The 21,272-nt window shown below is 41.1% G+C and overlaps 2 protein-coding genes across 4 annotated transcripts in view; one reads left to right on the top strand and one right to left on the bottom strand.

The window, feature by feature from the left end:
• The first annotated feature begins 1,321 nt into the window (after nucleotides 1-1,321).
• The window catches only part of LOC129775830 (WAS/WASL-interacting protein family member 1), a 44,496-nt gene continuing 24,545 nt past the window's right edge, over nucleotides 1,322-21,272 (top strand). Inside the window, exon 1 of one of the 3 annotated variants that reach the window (XM_055780968.1) lies at nucleotides 1,322-2,071. The gene's annotated coding sequence lies outside the window, so the exon portion shown is untranslated. Of the gene's footprint in view, nucleotides 2,072-19,493; nucleotides 19,674-21,272 lie in introns of those variants that run through there. The other 2 variants (XM_055780966.1, XM_055780967.1) reach the window with 2 other exon arrangements.
• LOC129774570 (uncharacterized protein K02A2.6-like) lies at nucleotides 5,639-8,886 on the bottom strand. Its single transcript, XM_055778331.1, has 2 exons — nucleotides 8,185-8,886; nucleotides 5,639-8,131 (listed from the first exon to the last, which is right to left on the bottom strand). Exons 1-2 carry the CDS (start codon nucleotides 8,884-8,886, stop codon nucleotides 5,639-5,641), a joined length of 3,195 nt encoding a protein of 1,064 aa, XP_055634306.1.

The following is a 21,272-nucleotide window of genomic DNA, read 5'->3' as shown; positions in this document are numbered from 1 at the left end:
TTTGATTACGTTGGTTAGTTTCCTTTGGCAAACGATGTTTGGATACCCATCCGGAAGCTTTCTTGGCAATTTGCAATTAGAATCACTGCGACAGGATCGCGCGGAGCACTTCATTTTTAATTTCAGGTTAAGATTTCTATGCTCATGAGTTCCTATGCTGGCTACAGAAAGGCGGCCATCTTAGCAATTCCTTGTTTACACTACATTTGTACGAATTTTAATGTCTAGTGAATTTGATCATGAATCAATACGCAGTTTCTTTGGATAATAGATAACGGTACTCGGTATAAACTAAAGATTATTAACGTAGAAAGATAAGAGAATCATAGGAAATTATGACGACTAGTGGTGCATGGATCATCTTTCGTAAATGTAAATATTAAATCGTAGGATTTGAAAAATTCCAAAACTTTGAAAAATTGTTATTTTTCGAGAAAAGTTATTACACGTAATTTTGCATGAAAAACTATACAGACATTTTCGTTCTAAAACTAACTGTTCTCGAGTTAGAAAAAAATCTATAGAAATTTATTTTTGATGAATAAACCATATGCGTAATATCATGAAAACTCAACCGTTATGGAATTGTTTAATTTTTATAGTTTTTGGTAATGAACGTCTATGTATAGCCCGTAACTATAAAAGTCATAGGATCATAGGAAATAGCTCGGTTGTTCACAGTTCACAGTGAGTTATTTTCAGAATATGGATTTCAGTGAAGAAGTCCAATGATTTAGTAAATATATATGATGCACTCTCAGTAAATATCTGACTCTCAACTCAATCAGTTTATTGATAATTACGAAATACTTAGGCTGGGCACAGTTTTGAAATTCTTAAATACGGAACAGTTTTTATTTAATTAAGAGTGTATGGGTGATTATATTTGAAAAAATATTTATTCTTCGTGTCCACGTGGACATAGTCTATACCTCATCCCCCCTCTCCGTGGACAAACGTGGAAATTTTGATACCCCCCCCCCCCCCCCTCTCCTAAAGTTGTCCACTTGGTATGTGGACAGCCCCTTAGTGAATTCAACAGCGTCTCCATGTATTTCATCGATTTTTGTAATAATCGAAAAATAGCTCTAGAAATGACAAATGGACAACATTTGTTCTATCGAGTTCGTCATAAAATTCGTGATTATTTGAATGATTATTAAAATATATAAATATTCCCGCATACTGCTAGCCATCTTGGTTTATTCCACTCTGCCTACACGAATTATGTAAAGGGAAGAGCAGCCTTTCGGAAGAAAAACATAGCACCAAATGTCAGCAGAAGCGGGGAGCTCTTTGAAGGCACAAACGTCAAGTGTTTAGCAGGAGAGTTAAAAACTGCACACACGACGGCGACGACGACATACAGTGAAGAGAATCGAGGAGTGGAACCCTGAACCCTGTTTTTCTTTCTCGTTCTCAGATTCGTGTGCACTCGATAGGACTTCGAACGTCGTCGCGTATTTATCCTGTGAAGTTAACTGTTGGTTTTGTGTTTTCTCGGATTTTCGAACGGATACGATCGCGGAAGGTTCCTCCGAACTCCCAGAACATGGCGGTGGGAGAGTGCTAAAAACGCAGCAGGTCATACACTTCATTTTTCTTCAAATTTCGTGCGCTGGCTGCAAGAGGAGGTAAAAAATCATGATAGTGTGTGGTAGAAAGGAAGGAAGCGAAAAATAATCGGAGGAAAAAAAAGTTTCTTGGGGTTGCTGATTTGTATATGTGTGCACATACGTTTTTGATTAATCAAAACCAATAATATTTGTGAAATTCCTGGTCGCTACGAGATACAAAAAGAAGAAACGAGTGACCTGTTCCAGTGTTTTACGGCCTCTGTGTCGGGCTGAGATTAGATAAAATCTCTGCTCTGGAGGATCCCTTATCGAAGGAAAGATTGCTACGAAATTCTCGACGGAACTGTCAATTTTCAGTACGGAGCTGGAGCCAAAGGTGGATAAAATTTTGCATCATCAGCAGCAGCAGCCCCTCCAGCAAACAGCAGTCGTTGGAGTCGCGGGCGGTGGAAGTAACAGCAGTAGGAGGGAAGGCCGCAAAACGAAACCAGGTGGTGAGTAATCATCTAGTTGTATTACGGAGATTTATTCAAACAGAGGCTAGCCAGTAGAGGCATTTACGGAATTCCACCGTGTTTAGTTAGTGACATCGAGATTTGAGTCATTCATGCGTTTCAATTAATTTCTTTTTTTTTATGTGAAATAAATCATGTCATTTAAAATTCATTCCCACGATCATCAGCAGAATTCATCAAATCGGCACGAAGTTGATATGACAATTCAATCTGTCACGAATAGTGACACTGGACATTTTAAACTTTGCTTTACAGTGCTGAACTGTTTGATGTGTCACGTCGTTGATCCAAACGTTGAGATCCGGAAAACAATACTACTTTCAATGGTTTTAAACCTCCATTTCAAAAATGAAATCACCCATTTCATACTTCATTTTACGATAAGCTATCTATTCGTTGCAGAAAACCAAGATTTACTGACAGTAGTGTTGGTACTGTCGCTCACAATCCACATTCTTGATTGTCCTTGTTATCACATTATACGAGAAGTAAAAAAAACAGAAAAAATAATTATACCCTCCCCACCAAGGCAAAAAAAAGGTAAACAAATCTGCGAGTGTACCCCCCGAAAGCTAGCCAAACCAAGCACCACGGCAGGAGGCAGCCTTGCTCTATCTCATCGTCCAATATGTGTATGAGTGAATGAATCTCATCACTTCCAGACCGGCGACATTGCCTAATAAATGGCCTCTTCTGCGCCTCCCCCACAGTTTGCTGTCGCCTCGTAGCTTGGCGATGGATAGACAACGCGGGAGACAATATTATATTTATGGCATGCCTAATGTGATGCTCCAAACAAGGACGGCACCAGCAGTAATGGACCCCTTCCTTGTGTGCCCCAAACGTTGCGATGACGATGAAAGCTGCCGTCGAGCCACAGTGTCATATTGTACGTGACAATGAGATCCCATGGAACATAAACTGCTAGTTCCCCGAGTGATGATTAAGAATGTAAGCGGTGCTTTCGAAAAACGCCGAATTATTAGAAACAATGTTTTCGAAGCAACTCGACTCTTAACTCATCTTTTCTGATGACATCATTTTTCAAACTTTTAAACCTATTCTGGTACAAAACAAATGCTTTTGGAAAATAATTCTACGGGCAGTAGTTCTTATTCCTTCAATTCAAAAACATAAGGTATCCGTTCCATAGCTCATTTCAATGATAAGCTATCTATCCGTTGCAGAGAATCGTGATTGGCTTACGATAGTGTTGGTGCTCTCGTTCACGATTCGCACTCTTCACTGTCTTCGTTATCATATTAATTGAAGAGGCAAAAACAAACAGAAAATAACGCCACTTTACATCGCATATCTCTTCAAATTTCAAAATATTTAATGATAACTATCGCGATAGCTCGCCTTTATCATTCAACACAACGAGTGAATCGATACGACTTCAAACTAGAAGCTGTACTGGACAAGCATAATTATGAATTCCAATGTCATACGAAGGGATTCACAGCATAGAGTGTGTATCCATAACAGATGCTCGGTTTCAATGATCTATTCTTTGTTTGTCTCCATCTTTGTGCGTTCGTTATGTTGTTTGTTTACAAACAGCGCCTATCAACAAACGCAATGCGCGCATTCCATCGCTGGCAAAATAGACTTCCGGTGCCGGTGTTTCGTCTTTGTTGGGGACTTCTATAGAGAGGGAGACAAAAATCAATATCTATCGATACCATTTAGAGCGAATCGTCGCACGCTTGAAACAAAGATTTCATCGATGTTGAAATAAAGCAATGATAATAAAAATCAATGCAGTGCAACAGATGCAGTTTAATACGGTTCGCCGTTCACTGTGGGAGAGGTCATCCGTGGAATTGCTCCAAATTTAGAAGCGTCTTTTCGGACTTTCTGTGGCTTGTTATCGCGTGATTTTACTGTGCCTTTTAGATGAAATATATTAGGTGTACCGGTAAGTTTCTTCGGTTTTACAACAGATGGCGTAACTAGATTATTATTCCAATGAATCAAATTTCCAGACATTCGTTGGAAAGCTACTGTCGTTGCGCGTCTTTTTCACTATATGTCAAAAAGGTTGAAGCGTAAACAACATAGTTTTTTTACACTTCGAATATGTCGAATTTGGTAGCAACGAGAGTGTTTTTGCGGGGAGTGTTACTTCATTACTTCGAGCTGCGAAAAGTCATCGCATTTTGGTAGATGTTTATGGTGACCATGCTCCAACTGAGCGAACGTGTCAGACGTGGTTTACACGGTTCAAAAGTGGTAATTTTGACTTGGAAGACGAAGAACGTTTCGGACCGCCAAAAAAGTTTGAAAATGTAGAATTGGAGGCTATACTCGATCAAGATCCGTCACAAACGCAACAAGAACTCGTAAATACACTTGGATTAGCTCAGCAAACCATATCCGATCGTTTAAAAGCAATGGGAATGATCCAATAGATAGGACATTAGGTGCCGTATGAATTGAAGCCACGAGACATCGAACGTCGTTTTTTCTCGTGCGAACAACTGCTCCAATGGTATAAAAGTAAGGGTTTTTTTCATCGAATCGTACCTAGCGATTAAAAGTGGAACCATTGTGTTACAGACTCCAGCAAATGGAAAGACTTGTTTTTTAGTATGTCTGTATTCTTCTGAGGTTGGAACAATACTTAATAATGAAAATTATGCTGTCAACCAGCTTGATTATTCATGGGCTTCTAGGATGATCGTCTAATGTGGTTTCTAATGGAACATTTCCACCTTAAAAGAGATCGTACGGTGCAAGCCATGCTGGAAGCCTTCGGTTACGAACGGGTTGATTGGAGCACTGTGGTTCAATGACTTCAACAACGGCTTCAGGGACTTGAACCTCTTCTTGATCCAATGTTGGTTCGGTAGGAGGTGGTACTTCAGGTGGTTGTTGAGCTTTTTCCAAATCAGGATCGGCAGTTTCATTGAGGCATGGGGTACACAAATCTTGCATACCAAATTTCTCAAGCAGCATAGTCCATGGCAAACTTGTCTCAGTAGCATCACTAGTGGATTCCAGATGACGCTGTCGTAGCTGATTCGTATGAGAACGGATAAGACGACCGGATTCCAGGAGGACAGCATACATGACGGAACCTTTCTTCTCGATCACCTTGCCAGGAACCCAGGAGACTTGATTGCGATGATGAACCTCTTCTTCTTCTTGAATGGCGTTAACGTTCCCTGTGGAACTTTTGCCGTCTCAACGTATGCATTAATTAGCGTCATTTATTAATACTTAGTTGAGATTTCTTAAGCCAAATAACACGCCTTGAATGTATTCCGAGGGGCAAGCTCCCTCTCGTAACTTCTTGAGTCCTCTCTTGAGTGTGTCCACAAAGCGCTCAGCCGGTCCATTAGACTGTGGATGGTAGGGCGCAATCGTTAAGTGGGGGATTTCAGCTTCTTCACAGAATTGCTTGAATCTGGCGCTAACAAATTGCGATCCATTATCCGAGACGAGAGTTTTGGGATTGCCGTATCTTTCAAATATCTCGTCTAGCATCTCAAGTGTCTTTGTTGTACTTGTGCTTCGAGTGCGATAGATTTCTGGCCATTTTTAATATGCGTCGATTACCAGAAAGTAGTAGTATCCATTGATTGGGCCAGCATAATCAATATGGACTCGTTCCCACGGCTTCGATGGAATAGGCCACGACTCCAGGTCCGTCTTGCGTGGTGACTTAGCAGCTTCAGCACAGGATCTACAGCAGCGGACGTAGTCTTCGACGACATCATCGATGTTGGCCCAGTACACGAAACTCCTCGCTAGGGATTTCATCCGCTCCATTCCTGGATAGCCTCGATGCAGTTGGTGGAGAATGCGTTTGCGAAAACGGTCTGGCACAACGACTCTATCGCCGAACATGATGCAACCTTGAACGATCTGCAGACTGTCTCGGCGAGTGAAGAATTGTTGAACAACTGGATCATCAATTTCCTTGGAATACTTGGGCCATCCTTCATTGATATGGAACACCACCGATTGGAGAACAGGATCTCTTGACGTTTCAGCAGCGATAATTTCAGACGTCACGGGAAGACTAGAAGTAGAATCACTGAGAACGGCGTTGACATCGACTTCCATTTCATTTGCATGGCATTTCATCAGTCTTGAAAGGAGGTCCGCGTGTTCAAATTCTTCAGTGCGCACGAACTGGATGTCGAAATCGTACAGCATCAGCGTATGCGCCCAGCGTTGAAGTCGGTTGGCCGTGTATACCGGAATTCCTTTTTTGCTTCCGAACACCTTGAGAAGTGGTTGGTGATCAGTCTGCAAGGTAAATTTCCGGCCGAACAACATCTTATGAAATCGTGTCACAGCAAAAATCAGTCCTTTCTCGATCTGGCCGTAATTTTTCTCTGCAGGGGTCAGTGATCTTGAAATGTGCGAAATTGCCTTCACTGATCCATCCGGGAAGCGATGCATAATAACAGCGCCCAAGCCGTCTTTGGATGCATCACCTGCTACGATGATTTCCTTGTTCGGGTCGAAGTGCGTCAGCAACAAGTCGGAAGTGAGCAGCGTTTTGAACTTGTCGAATGACTTCTGGCAGCTTGCAGTCCATTCCCAATTGACGTTTTGTTTCAGCAAGTAGTCCATGGGTGCTCTCAGCTCCTTCATCTGCTTGACGAAACGCCCATAATAATTGATAGCTCCAAGATACGATCGAAGCTGTGATACGTTCATTGGAGCTGGCATCTGCGAAATTGCGGTCGTCTTCGCTGGATCAGTTCGTAAGCCGCCTTTGTCGATTATATGTCCTAGAAACTTGATTTGCGATAGGCCAAATCGACATTTTTCGATCCTCAGATGAAAACCGTACGTCTTGATCCGTTCCAGAACTTCATGGAGGCTGCGATCGTGTTCTTCCTTTGTCCTACCGGCAATCATGATGTATTCCAGATACGGTTTCACTCCAGGAATACCAGCGACCATGCTATCGATAATCCTTTGGAACGCACCAGGAGCGGACTTGATTCCAGGCGGCAGACGGTTGTATTTGAACAGTCCACGATGAGTGTTGATCGTTAGATACTTCTGAGAACCCTCCTCAACCTCGACTTGCAGGTACGCATCAGATAGATCGAGTTGGGAGAAATACCGGCAGCCAGCCAGATCAGCAAAAACATCATCTGGATGCGGAAGCGGATGGGCATCTGATTCTAGTGCGTTGTTCAACCCTGTAGAATAGTCGCCGCAGATACGGACGGAAACGTTGTCTGACTTCCGGACCACGACTATCGAGGTTGCCCAGACGGAAAACTTCACTGGTGAGATTATTCCCTTGTCTTGAAGACGTTGAAGTTCGGCATCTACCTTTGGAAGGGCAGTATATGCAACTGGTCTCTTTGGACAGTACACTGGACGGACGTCGGGCTTCAGGTAGAGTTTAACCTTCGCTTTGGTGCACCGGCCTAGTGTACTCTGGAACACTTCAGGAAACTTCGTACGCAGCTTTTGCTCAGTGTCTTCCGGTTTATGATGGATAGCATTAACCAGCGAGCTGAATGGAATTGACCACAGATCGAATAGGTCGATTGTTTCAATTCCGAGGACATCCAAATCGGAGCTTGATGACACGTAGACAATGCCTGCTTTCGTCACGCTTTGGATGGTTAATTCAGCAAGGAACTCACCAGTCATGTCGATCTTATTTCCGGAAGCGCTGATGGCGGTGATTTCGGTTTCGCTGATGGCTGGTTTTCCGATCGCCTTCCAGGTTTGCGTAGAAATGATCGTGATATCGGAAGCGCAATCCAACTGGAGAACAAAATCGTTGCCATTGATTCCGACGGTAACGTATTTCCTCTTCCCTTGGAGATCGATGCGTTTCACCGAAATTCCTTTGGACTTCACATATTCCTTGGATTTTGGTTTTTCGAATTTCTTTGCAGACTTCGGTTTTGATTCCACGGATGAACAGTAACCTTCTTTATGCCCCTTCCGTTTACACTTGCTACAGCTGTGGTCTTGATAGGGGCATTCCTTCTCAAAGTGTAAATCACCGCAGAACCAGCACGGAGATTTCGGTTGCTTCTTCTTAGCAGGCTTGGTAGAAACGGCGATGACGACGGATTTCGTTTGAAAACGGGCTTCTCTACCATCTTGGTGTCCTGCTTCAGATTGTTAAACCGATGGCACTCCTCGACGAGATTTTCCAGTGTGAGCTTCGTGCCGTCTGCTGGCGGAGCATGCTCTTCAGCTTCTAACTTACCGATCACTCGAGTTCGGATGTCTGCATCGCGGGGAGATTGTAGACCGCAAACAAAACGTAGTGCCTTGAATTGGTCGTCGGTGGGCTTGGTCAGCTGGAATGCTTCGCAGTGCTTGTTCACAGAGGCAGCGTAACTTGAAAAATCGTCTGCTTCGTTCTTGACATATTGTAGATAACGGTAGCGATTGTTAAACAGCGAGGTTTGGCGGCCAAAAAGCTTCTTAAGTTTCTTCACCGTGTCGTCCAGGCCGAAATCGCGGGGATGCTTTGGCAGGATACTATTTACGTACCGCTCATGGAACTTGGTGCCGATCTTCCTCAAGAGTAGCCTCACCTTCGCCGGATCGTCCAGATTCTTGCCGTCAACCTTGAAGATATCCTCGTAGCGCGCGAACCATGCATCGAAAAACACTCCACCGTCAGGATCGTAGTAGAAGTCTTCAATTCCCGTGGCCAACGATTCGATGATTTTCTCACTTCCCGGTTGGTTGGCTTGACCGGTTCGGTTGAGAAGTTGAATCTGCTCTTGTTGGCTAGCTACCAGTTCAGTGAGCCGGAGAATTGCGTTCCTCAAATCCTGGTCGGACATCTTGCAAGGGCTTGATCTGGATCGTCTTGAAGTGGGTTGAAATGACCTCGTCGCCAAAAATTGTTACAGACTCCAGCAAATGGAAAGATATGTTTGTTAGTATGTCTGTATTCTTCGGAGGTTGGAACAATACTTAATAATGAAAATTATGCTGTCAACCAGCTTGATTATTCATGGGCTTCTAGGATGATAGTCTAATGTGGTTTCTAATGGAACACATTGTGACAATCCTAAACGTCGGGCAACGTATGGATACTTCGGACATGCATCAGCATCGACGGCCGCGCGGTATACTCACGGCCATAAGGATATGCAGTCTATTTGGTGGGACCAGCTAGGTGTGAGGTACTATGAGCTGCTAATACCGAATGAAACCATTACGGGGGACCTCTACCGACGATAATTGATGCGTTTGAGCCGGGCACTAAAAGAAAAACGGCCACAATACGAGCAAAGCAACGATAAAGTTATATTGCAGCACGACAATGCTCGGCCGCATGTCGCGAAACCGGTCAAAACATACTTGGAAACGCTGAAATGGGAGGGTATCCTCCAGCTCCGTCCGATTACTACCTTTTTCGATCGATGCAACATGGCCTGGTTGACCAACACCTCTCCAATTTTGATGGAGTCAAAAATTGGATCGATTCGTGGTTAGCCGACAAATCGGCCGATTATTTCCGCAAAGGGTTCCGCGAATTGCCAGAAATATGGGAAAAAGTTGTGACTAGCAATGGGCAATACTTTGAATATTAAATTGGTAACCATTTTTGCAGAATAAAGCATTAATTTTTGAAAAAAAACGAAGAAACTTACCGGTACTCCTATTATATATTTTACTGCTGAAGTTTTTGGGTGCACCCAGTAAGTTAATTGCTTTCGGATAGAAGAGATATGTTTAAGCTTCATCAAGAAGGCATCAATAAGAAGGACCTGTAATTCCTGATTGAAGTATTGTAAAACCATAGCAAACCGACCCATCGAAATGTAGGATGTAGGGTGACTTTCGGTAGGAATAAAAAATTAATAATACTACGTGGGCTGAGAAGTCCCGGGATTTTTCAACAAATGGCGCCACTAAAAAAAGTTGATGGATCTGGGCCTAGGGGCACGTACGGGATCTTCACATACGACTGTGATTGTGTGTAGTAATTACATTTGTACTGAGTTTTTTCATTGTTCAAAATCTGAGATTTTTTATCTTTTGTTACATAAAATTGAAGCCCTAAAAAACCGTTTCCTGTATGAACTTGTATCCTTTAAACAGATTAGATAACGTGGTAGAATTCGGAACCACAATCTGTTCATAAATGTACACACAAATACCATTTAACCCATTACTACTCTTTTTTCTGTTTATTCGATTATGCAGAAGAAGACAAATCATCATCATTCATCATTTTCAAACACAAGCCTAAATAGTTAAGATTTACATAAGTATAAGTCTAAGTCAAATAAATCTATGACTACAGAAATATATTATAGATAAAAATAGCATTTCCTCCTTCGTTGCCACGTTGCACAGTGGTCCCTGAGAAATTGGTGGTCAAAACCCAAAAAATGAAGTGGCATAAAAACACAAAAATCCTACACTCCCTTATTCTAGGATGTTCAAGGCATCTAGGATCACGTGTTTCGCCCCATTCTGCGCTCGCATCATTGCTCTGGCAACGCGATAAGATACCAGTTTCGCATGCTCGCCGGTGCCATTATGTCGCGTGTTTTTTCGCGTGGTGAAGTTTTCAAACGATTTTTTTGGCTCATTATGTTTCTTGAAGCATTTTTAACGGAGAATTTGAATTTGTTGTCAGTTTCGAAATTCGGTTGGTTGTAGTATGTATCAACTCCACACAAAGTAAGTACTATTTTGGAAGTTTAATTTTGCTTCGGATGGACTTATAAAACTTGCCCCGCAAAACTTTTTTGATGAAAACGTTCCTCAAAGTGTCTTTTATCACTCAGCACTTGAGTTTCCCGAAATCCCCTCTTTTAGATTTTTCTCAATATTAACACGAAATCAGCCATTCCATGCCAAACCGATATAGTGGTTCTTCGATTTTCGTGAAAAGTGGTAGTTTTGTTCTTTATCGCAAAACATTAGATTCGTATTTTTTTTATTTTTTCAGTAGGGTGACCATTTCCATTTTAGGGTTGTTCGAAAAATCAACTTTTTCCTCTTTTTTCCAAAAAATGACTTTTTTTCAAATATTCATAACTTTTGAACTACTAAACCGAATCAGATGATCGACATATCAAATTAAAGCCAATCCAAAATCTTTGTTGGAAAAATACTACACCTGCAGAAAACTTGAAATCTGTTCTCGTTATTATTGATTGTATTCGTTTTTTACTGTTTTTATAGTCTCGGGACCAAGGGCGCTATATTTTTTAGTATTTTTTCTGAAAAGTTGAGGATTTTTCACATAATATATGTCGAAACCAGAGAGGCGTTTTCTTTCGTTTTTGAGTCATGATTTTTCAAAGTTAACCGATGGTTCGAAAAATCAATTTTTTCCTCTTTTTTTTGGTTTTTTGGTAAAACCGAGTTGAAAAATGAACTCTGCGTATTCATTCGAAAACATGCATTTTGATACCAAATACGATAAAAATTGAAAATTTGGACTTTGCCCCCTTGCCCCTCATCCCCTTTTGGTTTTTTGGTGAAACAGAGTTGGAAAATGAACTCAGCGTATCCGAATACCCCAGTCTACCAAAAATTGGGTTTTTAGCTAATAAATCTGAGTTTTGGCCGGCTAAATTTTCTCAGGGATCACTGTGCGTTGTCCGGAACATTGTTTGTTGGGGGTTGCAATAACTTTATAGCCAGGTGATGTATTTTGAGTATCCTATGGCCATGAGTGAAGCAAGGCCTACACGATAAAAGTGTGAATTGATTGGGCAACATACAGTACAATAATTGATAAATGCCTATTATCAGCAAATGGAGAATTGTGAACTAACGCCCGAATTTAAGCAAAAAGAATGCTCGTTGCATCTGGAAGGAAAGCGTGTGGTTAGTGCAATCGAAAGAAAACATACTCATTTTAATCATCAAATTAACTTTTTCAACTATATTCACTGTTCATGTTTCAGGCAAAAAAATTGTTGGATTAATTTCCTCTCTAACGGTATATAACACAACATATGTCGCAATAACGATTTTGAGTAATATGCGTTTGAAAACTCTCAATGAATCATTACATTTTTCGTAGAGTGACCCCCCTATATAGAAATCAAAGAAATAGTCCTATGTCAAAAATGAACAAGATTCATTTCGAGAGATTAATTTGTCACTAGCTTATGTGTGAAGTTTCATGACATTTCGTTTATTTGTTCACAAACGACAGTTATTTAAGTTTCACTACCTGAGTATTCGTATAGAAAATTGAAAAAGAGGAATATCGTATTTTGATCAAACATTGTTTTTTGATGGGAAAAACTCCTGAACAATCAATGCAGTGATTGACGAAGTGTTATTCCACTTCTGCTCCTTCGAGAACAATAGTTTATTGGTGGTTTAGTGAATTTAAAATGGGCCGTAGAAACACCGCAGATGCATCTTGCTCCGGAAGGCCAAAAGAGGCTACGAATCCAGAAATCGTAAAACAAGTACACCGACTCGTTTTGAACGATCGTAATCGTGAAGCTACGCGAGCTAGCTGAGGCCGTAGGCATTTCAAAAGAACGAGTGGGATACATTTTGCACGACATTTTGGACATTAAAAAGTTATCCGCGTGACAGCGCTGCGTTGATGATTCAACAGTCGGTTTGTTGAAGAAGCGTATTCGAGTACTTCCTGCACGTTTTGTGACAATGGATGAAACGTGGATCCATTACCACACTCCTGAGTCCAATAGGCAGTCTGCAGAGTGGCACTGAGGCATATTTCGAAGACTTAGACGTTTCGTACTACGGAAAGGGAATCGAAATGTTGGAAACTCGCTATACCAATTGTATTGCCCTCGAAGGATACTATGTTGAGCTTTGCCCAAAAAACGATTGTTTCCATCAAAAATCCCGGGACTTTTCAGCCTATGTAGTGCACAATTATGTCCTATCTAACGTCACAGTTGCACGGAGAACGGAGATTAAAGATCTTGGAGTGGTTCTGGCCTCAAGTACAAGTTAGTGTGGAGGCGATCTGGCGTAGTGGTAACATCCATACCTCTCACGCAGAGATCACGAGTTCAATTCTCACTCCCGACATTCTTCCAAAAATGGAAGTAAAAAGTGACGAACCAGCCGAAATGTGTTGAAAGTCACTATAATAGAGAAAAAAAAAAGTACAAGTTAGTTCACTGGCCCTGTAAGACTTGTAGTATTTTGGGGGAGATCATATTCGGTAGGCATTGTTGTTCACATCGTACCTTCTGACCATATCCCGGATAGGAACATCAAGGTTGGAATCAATGTAATTTCCACTGTTTGGTTTCCTTGAAGATCCGTTGACGCTTTTCCACACTTACAGGGTGCGCCAATAAGTTTTTCAGTCTTTTGTTTTGTTCCTTCGAAATGTAATTTTTCTCGGTTTAATTTATTTTATCCATGTTTCTTTGGTTTATTTGAAGAAATTATTTGATATGACTTCTATTTTTGTGCATCACTTTCACGAGACGATTCCTTAAATTAGAGCATAGGCGTCCTGCTCAAATTACGTAACGCAAGTGGTGGGGAAGGTGGTCGAGGTTGCGTTACTTAATGAGACATAGGGGGAGGGAAGGTTGCCGTGATTGTTACGTAACAAAATTCCATTTTTATTTCTAAATAAATTCACGGCCCCGTAAAGCTTGTTTTAAAGGGTTTAACAGCAGCCAGTAAGCAAGTACCGATAGATGCATCTCGAACAGGGTTACCAGATTTTTTTTGACTTTTCCAAACCAAGAATCTGTAGATACAGACTACAAATATTTTGTGTTTCGTACAGAATTTACACATTTTTAAAAATAACATTGCAATAATGGCATGAGGTTGATAATATTTTTTCCCAATCTCACCTATTCTATTTCCTTCGAAAGTTTATCTTTCAAATGAATTGAAAATGCACTGTTCAAAGCAAAAAGAAGTGATTAAATAGTTCAGGAAATATTAAACCTCGAACCACTCACTGGAATCCGTCGTTAAATATAACCTAGAGAGATTCAACTACGACCGAAATCCTATTTTACTGTTTTTGAACTACGTTTTGCTATTGATTGTTGAATTGAACAAAACAAACTGAAACATCTCAATTCACTCAGATTAATTCGGATACCAGAACACTTTCTCTTACTTTCTTGAGTGATATATTCCAAGAATAATACATCAAATCTGATCTTCTATTACCAGAATTTGGAGATTAAGAAAAGCATCTGAAGATATCTATGTAGGTGTTGAAGATTTAGAAATAGAAGCTACTGAACTAGGCGAGAACGAAACAATAGCTTTTAGGACCATCTGCTAAACCATTAAATGATTGGACGACTAAAGTTTGAATAAAAAATAGAAATTTTAATAAAAACATACCCAATTAATTTGTTTAGAATGAAAAACTCCTGTCATGCTATATGTCAATTGAACTTATAAACCTAATACAGTTGTCAATACACCCAGGTTGTTTTTACGCGGGCGATACGTACCGCGTTAATTGGAGAATCCGCGTTAATTCGAAAATCCGCGTCAATTGGAAAATCCGCGTAAAAAAAAAACTTGTCACCTAATGATAGATATCAAATGGGGACTATCTTTACGTAGAACGGAAGTAAAAAGTTGAGTGTAGCTCGTTTCCGAAAACCCGTAGTTTCTTCCTGCAATTTTGTTGGGTACTGGTAACTATAGTTTGGTTTTTCTCACGAATAATGTCATCCGCTGTAGCTGGAAGATTTCCTTGTGATTTGTACACTTTACTGCCGATGCACGTGCAGTACCACAGTTGAACCGTCGAGAGCTAAGTAGAAGGAAAGACATTCACGAATCGCTGCCCGTTGTAGAGAGAGAGCGAAAGAGAGAGAGAGAGCGAGAGAGAGAGAGAGCGAGAGAGAGAGAGCGAGAGAGAGCAAGAGAGAGAGAGAGCAAGAGAGAGAGAGAGAGAGAGAGAGAGAGAGAGAGAGCGAGAGAGAGCGAGAGAGAGAGAGCAAGAGAGAGAGAGAGCGAGAGAGCGAGAGAGCGAGAGAGAGAGAGAGAGAGAGAGAGAGGACGATTGGCTGCCATGTCCATGAACGAAACAATAGCTTTTAGGACCATCTGCTGAACCATTGAATGATTGGACGACTAAAGTTTGAATAAAAAATAGAAATTTTAATAAAAACATACCCAATTAATTTGTTTAGAATGAAAAACTTCTGTCATGCTATATGTCAATTGAACTTATAAACCTAATACAGTTGTCAATACACCCAGGTTGTTTTTACGCGGGCGATACGTACCGCGTTAATTGTAGAATCCGCGTAAAAAACCGCGTTAATTCGAAAATCCGCGTCAATTGGAAAATCCGCGTAAAAAAAAACTTGTCACCTAATGATAGATATCAAATGGGGACTATCTTTACGTAGAACGGAAGTAAAAAGTTGAGTGTAGCTCGTTTCCGAAAACCCGTAGTTTCTTCCTGCAATTTTGTTGGGTACTGGTAACTATAGTTTGGTTTTTCTCACGAATAATGTCATCCGCTGTAGCTGGAAGATTTCCTTGTGATTTGTACACTTTACTGCCGATGCACGTGCAGTACCACAGTTGAACCGTCGAGAGCTAAGTAGAAGGAAAGACATTCACGAATCGCTGCCCGTTGTAGAGAGAGAGAGCGAAAGAGAGAGAGAGAGAGAGAGCGAGAGAGAGAGAGAGGAGAGAGAGAGAGAGAGAGAGAGAGAGGAGAGAGAGAGAGAGAGAGAGAGAGAGCAAGAGAGAGAGAGCGAGAGAGAGAGAGAGAGAGAGAGAGAGAGAGCGAGAGAGAGAGAGAGCGAGAGAGAGAGAGAGAGAGAGAGAGCGAGAGCGAGAGAGAGGACGATTGGCTGCCATGTCCATTGTATTGATGTCTTTAGGACATTGACATTGCAGTGATAGAATAATTCAGTAAGTTTAGATCCAGTCAACTGAGTGGCCATAAATCTTCCGACCAAAACTGCATGTTCTGCGTCAGCCAGTGTTGAGTCCGATTTGACGTATGACAATGCGGATTCTGCTTGTTGTTCAAAATACCAAGTTAAACTTCAGTATTTATTTTAAAGTGGACATCTATAGACACAGGAGGCGTTTGTCAAATTTCTAATGTCTCATTTCATAGACACAGGAGGCATTTTGAAACCATCAGACGTCGCCAAGCCAGACATCATTTATCAGAAGGATGTTTCGTTTGAATCTTGAATTCAACTTTCTCTGAGTCATCTTGGGTTTTTCAGATGATATATCTTGAGATATCTTGAATTTTTTTAGATATGAACCAATATGTGCGGTTTGATCAGGAATACTATCAATGAGACATGATGAAGCATCGCTTCTGTCTACCCTAATGAGCACTGAGCTAGAGCAAACCGAGACCGGCGAACTGCTGGTCGAAGGTAATCAAATGTTCAACGAGAAATGAGAAGTTGACGAGTTTTATTTTATTTCTTCTCTCGACTGTTGTGATAAGAAGGCAGTCATACCAGGCCACAATAAGAATAGTGATTGGATATTGTTAACCCTCTACAACCTAACCCCGCCTTTAGACGAGCTTTACGGATTTTTTTTTTCAAATTATTCAGACATTTTCAATGTTCACCCACATTAGCACGTCTTCAAAATACTTTCATCTATCATACAAACACATTGGTTTTATGTTGGCTGGTTTCTGCTAGGAGTATTTTATGTCGAAAGTCGGAAATTCGAGATAAAAGAGGAAAAGAAATATTTCGATTTCGGTACCCGCGTTAATTGGAAAATCAGCGTAAAAAAACCTCGTAAAAACCGCGTAAAAAACCTGGGTGTACATGAAATCGGGGTTTAATGAAACATGAAACGTCGGTATTTACTGTTATCTCGAAAAAATGTTGTTGTCAATATTGTCTTCCAAAACTTCAAGACCTTACATGATCTTGCGGTTCATTTTACAGGTCCAAAACGGGAGATTTTTTCCTACCAAAGTCTTCTCTCAATTGGGTTCAATTCCCGAACGATCAAGGATTTCTTCGGATTGGAGAACTTTTTGACATCCCTTGGGATAAATAAGCCAGCATATGTTCATTGAATGTAGATTTTATGTCTGAGGCTTGATGATAGGAAAGTAAATCCGTAAATTATCTTAAAGATTACTCGTTCGGCTCAAACCTTTGTAAGGGAATGAGCTGGGTTCATCATCAAGCAGCTCTTTTGTTTGATCGTGTTGGTCATCATACCAAAGGTAACAATTTTGTTTGTTGACATCCATTCAACCAGCAATGATAAAGGGTGTGTCACATCAAATTGCATCACGGAAAAAACGCTGTAGAAATTCGCCCAGTAGACCGATCCTTTTGAAAATTTTAGACAGTAAAATAAAAACTATTAAACAACTTTTGGCATTTTCTTTTTATTCATACTTCGAGCCCAAGCCCCTATGCTCGCACCTTCCTCTTTACCACGTCCATAAGGTTCTGTACAACGTCAGGTTGTAGTTTTTTTTTAACAGAAATCCATTTTCTCTTGAAGTCCGCCTCCGATTTGACAACTTTTGGGTTCTTCCGGAGGGCCTGCTTCATAATCGCCCAATATTTCTCTATTGGGCGAAGCTCCGGCGCGTTGGGCGGGTTCATTTCCTTCGGCACGAAGGTGACCCCGTTGGCTTCGTATCACTCCAACACGTCCTTTGAATAGTGGCACGAAGCGAGATCCGGCCAGAAGATGGTCGGGCCCTCGTGCTGCTTCAATAGTGGTAGTAAGCGCTTCTGTAGGCACTCCTTAAGGTAGTCCTGCCCGTTTACCGTGCCGGTCATCACGAAGGGGGCGCTCCGCTTTCCGCAAGAGCAGATCGCTTGCCACACCATGTACTTTTTGGCAAACTTGGATAGTTTCTGCTTGCGAATCTCCTCCGGAACGCTGAATTTGTCCGCAGCGGAGAAGAACAACAGGCCCGGCAGCTGACGAAAGTCCGCTTTGACGTAGGTTTCGTCGTCCATTACCAGGCAATGCGGCTTCGTCAGCATTTCGGTGTACAGCTTCCGGGCTCGCGTCTTCCCCACCATGTGTTGCCTTTCGTCGCGGTTAGGAGCCTTCTGAACCATGTATGTTCGCAGGCCCTCCCGCTGCTTGGTCCGCTGGACGAATGAACTTGACAAATTCAGCTTATTGGCGACATCCCGGACCGAACTTCTCGGATCACGTCTAAATTGCTTAACTACGCTCTTGTGATCTTTTTCACTGACGGAGCATCCATTTTTGCCGTTCTTCACCTTCCGGTCTATGGTTAGGTTCTCGAAGTATCGTTTTAGTACTCTGCTGACCGTGGATTGGACGATTCCCAGCATCTTACCGATGTCCCGATGTGACAACTCCGAATTCTCGAAATGAGTGCACAGGATTAATTCACGACGCTCTTTTTCGTTCGACGACATTTTTCCAAATTTACGAAAAATTTACAGTGAAGCATGGCCAACGTGATCTATACACTCTTATCTGATTATAAGCGAAAGCTGAAGATATAATTCCTAAAAATTAAATTTCTACAGCGTTTTTTCCGTGATGCAATTTGATGTGACACACCCTTTATTCGTTGCTAAACATGGTCGCTAAATGGTACCAATGTCCATAGTGCTATCATAGTGCACCCTAAACCATATGTTTTGCTTCGTATTACGAGAAAAATCCCAGAGTATCGATTTTCGTTAAAAAAAATCGAGACGACAGTAGATCTCGACGGTTCATGCAATTTTAATACATTTGGCATCAAAAAATTTAACTCTCAGCTTGGGTGATTTTTCGATTTTCAAAAAATTCAAACTTTGACCGCTTTGCAGCCCTCTCCCTCAAGTCCGATTGAGCTGATATTTTGCATAGGGTGTTATTTCGAGGTGGTGAACATTTTGTATGATGTAACTTTTTGAAATTTTAGGATCGATTTTTCCCATACATTGAGCCTTCTCGACATCAATTTTAAATCTTAGCTATGATGTCAACGATTCCGCGATCAAGATCGATCATCAATAGCTATATAACGATATCATTATACAAACAAATCCACGCGTTTCAACGCTCGCTGTTTTGTTTCCACATTTCGATCTACTCGCGCTCCTACAGCAACGTATCTGAATGATGATATCGCCAGCCAGAACTAACCGAGACGCGAGGTAATCTGATGCACCTTGCGTACACGTTAACCGCGCTTTCCCGACGCGCTCTGAGCTCATCACCGATGTAATGCTAGTCTCCCCCGTTCTCGTTAGTCGTTGGTTGGTGTGGTTGAATTGAAAGTGACACCCACGAAGAGAGCAACACACGTATTTGATGTCATAAACGTGAGTGCTGTTTTGCGTCTTTTTTTCTATAGTGTTTTTTTCCATCAGACTCATTCACTTCTCATCATCAACGTTTACAGAGTAAAATTTTATCTCACAATGAAAATTATTTGCTATATGAGTAGGGTTAAGAATGTTATAATAAGTAAAGTTAATACTAGTTTGATCGGTCAGGACTAGGAAACTAAGAGATGGAAACAAGGACTAAAGTGTGTTCACAGTTGGCGAGTGCATGAAAAATTGTGATGGAAAATTGACCACCAAATGATGGCGCCCATCTTAGCTAGTGACTCCACTTTCTCATTACCTGGAATGGAACAATTGGTTGAGACCCAAATTAGCGTACTCCTGTAAGTGTTTTCGATTAGGTTATCCAAAAGCTGTTCTATTCTCATGAGAAAACAACATGAGTGCTTTGCAGGCTTTATCGACCGGATAGCTTCGATTGGGCTGATGCTCTCTGAGTGGATGAAATACACTCAAGTTTTTTAAACGCGAGGGATACGTACCTCGTAAAAACCGCGTTAGTTGGAAAAAACTCACAAAAAACCGCGTTAGTTCGAAAATCCGCGTAAAAAAACAGATCACCAATACCATTTTTTTCGATTTTTCACTGATTTTGAGATTGTGATATTTTGAAAAAACTACTCACTTATACCAATGTTCATTTTGAGCAGTTTATTCGTATTTAGAAGGCTAGAAATATAATTACCAGCTTCGCTTATTCTCTAGTCAAATCATTGTTTTTATGTACATTAAATGAAGCAAAATGATCCACAATTGATTGTATCTAAATCGAGGTCTGCTAGCGATTCTTTCTCGATCGAAATTATTGCTAAGCCATTGCGTCGGTCTTGGTTCATTTTAGAACGCAGATAATTTTTGATCAATTTAAGCTTGCAGAAACTGCGTTCGCACGATGCCACTGGAAGCGCCAGGAAAATTCGTAGCGCCGTCTTGATGTTAGGATAAACTACTTCGAGAGAACATCTGAGAATAATTTTCAAGATGTTTAATCTGCCGTGATCTCGCAAAGTGACGCAAGCGCCAAAATTGACATTTCACTTTTTATGTTATAGATCGATGAAGAATACCAAATCCTTTCAAACGACTGTGAAGGTTTACAGAAATGTGAAAAAATGTCTCCGTAAAAGCCTGAAAACGGAATGGCGTAAGCGCCATTTCCCCTATTCCACTAGATTAAAGGAAGGGGTGTGATAACTACTAACTGCTACTTGCCTAATTATTTTTGACGTAGGACTACGTCTTTCATTTCTATACCGGGGTGTAAAACCAAACTTTCGAGAACGAAAGCGTTACGCCGGAGACCGAGATTTTGAGCGTTAATAGCACTTTAACAACTGAACGAAATGGTATGATAAACACTTCATTTGAAAGATAAAATGTCTACGCGTCATATACTTGTTACTTTTTCATCCAAAAACTTGTTTCAATAGTCTTAAAATTGCTTTCAAAACAGGCTATTGAAATCACCAATCGGTATATAAGCGAGCGCCGCTCGTAAACCCACTCAGTTATGATTGAACAGCGATTGGAGCATGTTGTCGCTATTGTTGTGAAGCTAATTTCGTTTATCATGAAAACGCTGATGAACGGTGTCACCAAGAGCCTGTTTGTGCACCTAAGGCCAAAAGGGAATCCATCAGGAGGAGAGTGATGCCACGGTTCCGCTTGAAACATCGGAGCAGCCACCACACACACACACATACACGCGCGGAATTCTCGTTGCTATCATCGTTGCTGAAAAATAATCTGCCAGTTCCCCTGGGAATTGAAAAATACATTCATGCGAAATAGTTTATTTTAATGTTTTCTATCCATATAACACTGCAACCAAATACATTTGGTTTTGTTATTTTTCAATCAATCGCAATTAACAGGAAATCTTCTGAATATTTTTTTCCCCATCAGTGGAAATTTTCATATCC

Source organism: Toxorhynchites rutilus, chromosome 3 (assembly GCF_029784135.1).
Source record: "Toxorhynchites rutilus septentrionalis strain SRP chromosome 3, ASM2978413v1, whole genome shotgun sequence".
Taxonomy (NCBI): domain Eukaryota; kingdom Metazoa; phylum Arthropoda; class Insecta; order Diptera; family Culicidae; genus Toxorhynchites; species Toxorhynchites rutilus.
Note: the sequence above shows the minus strand (reverse complement) of the source record. Positions and strands in the feature narration are given on the sequence as shown.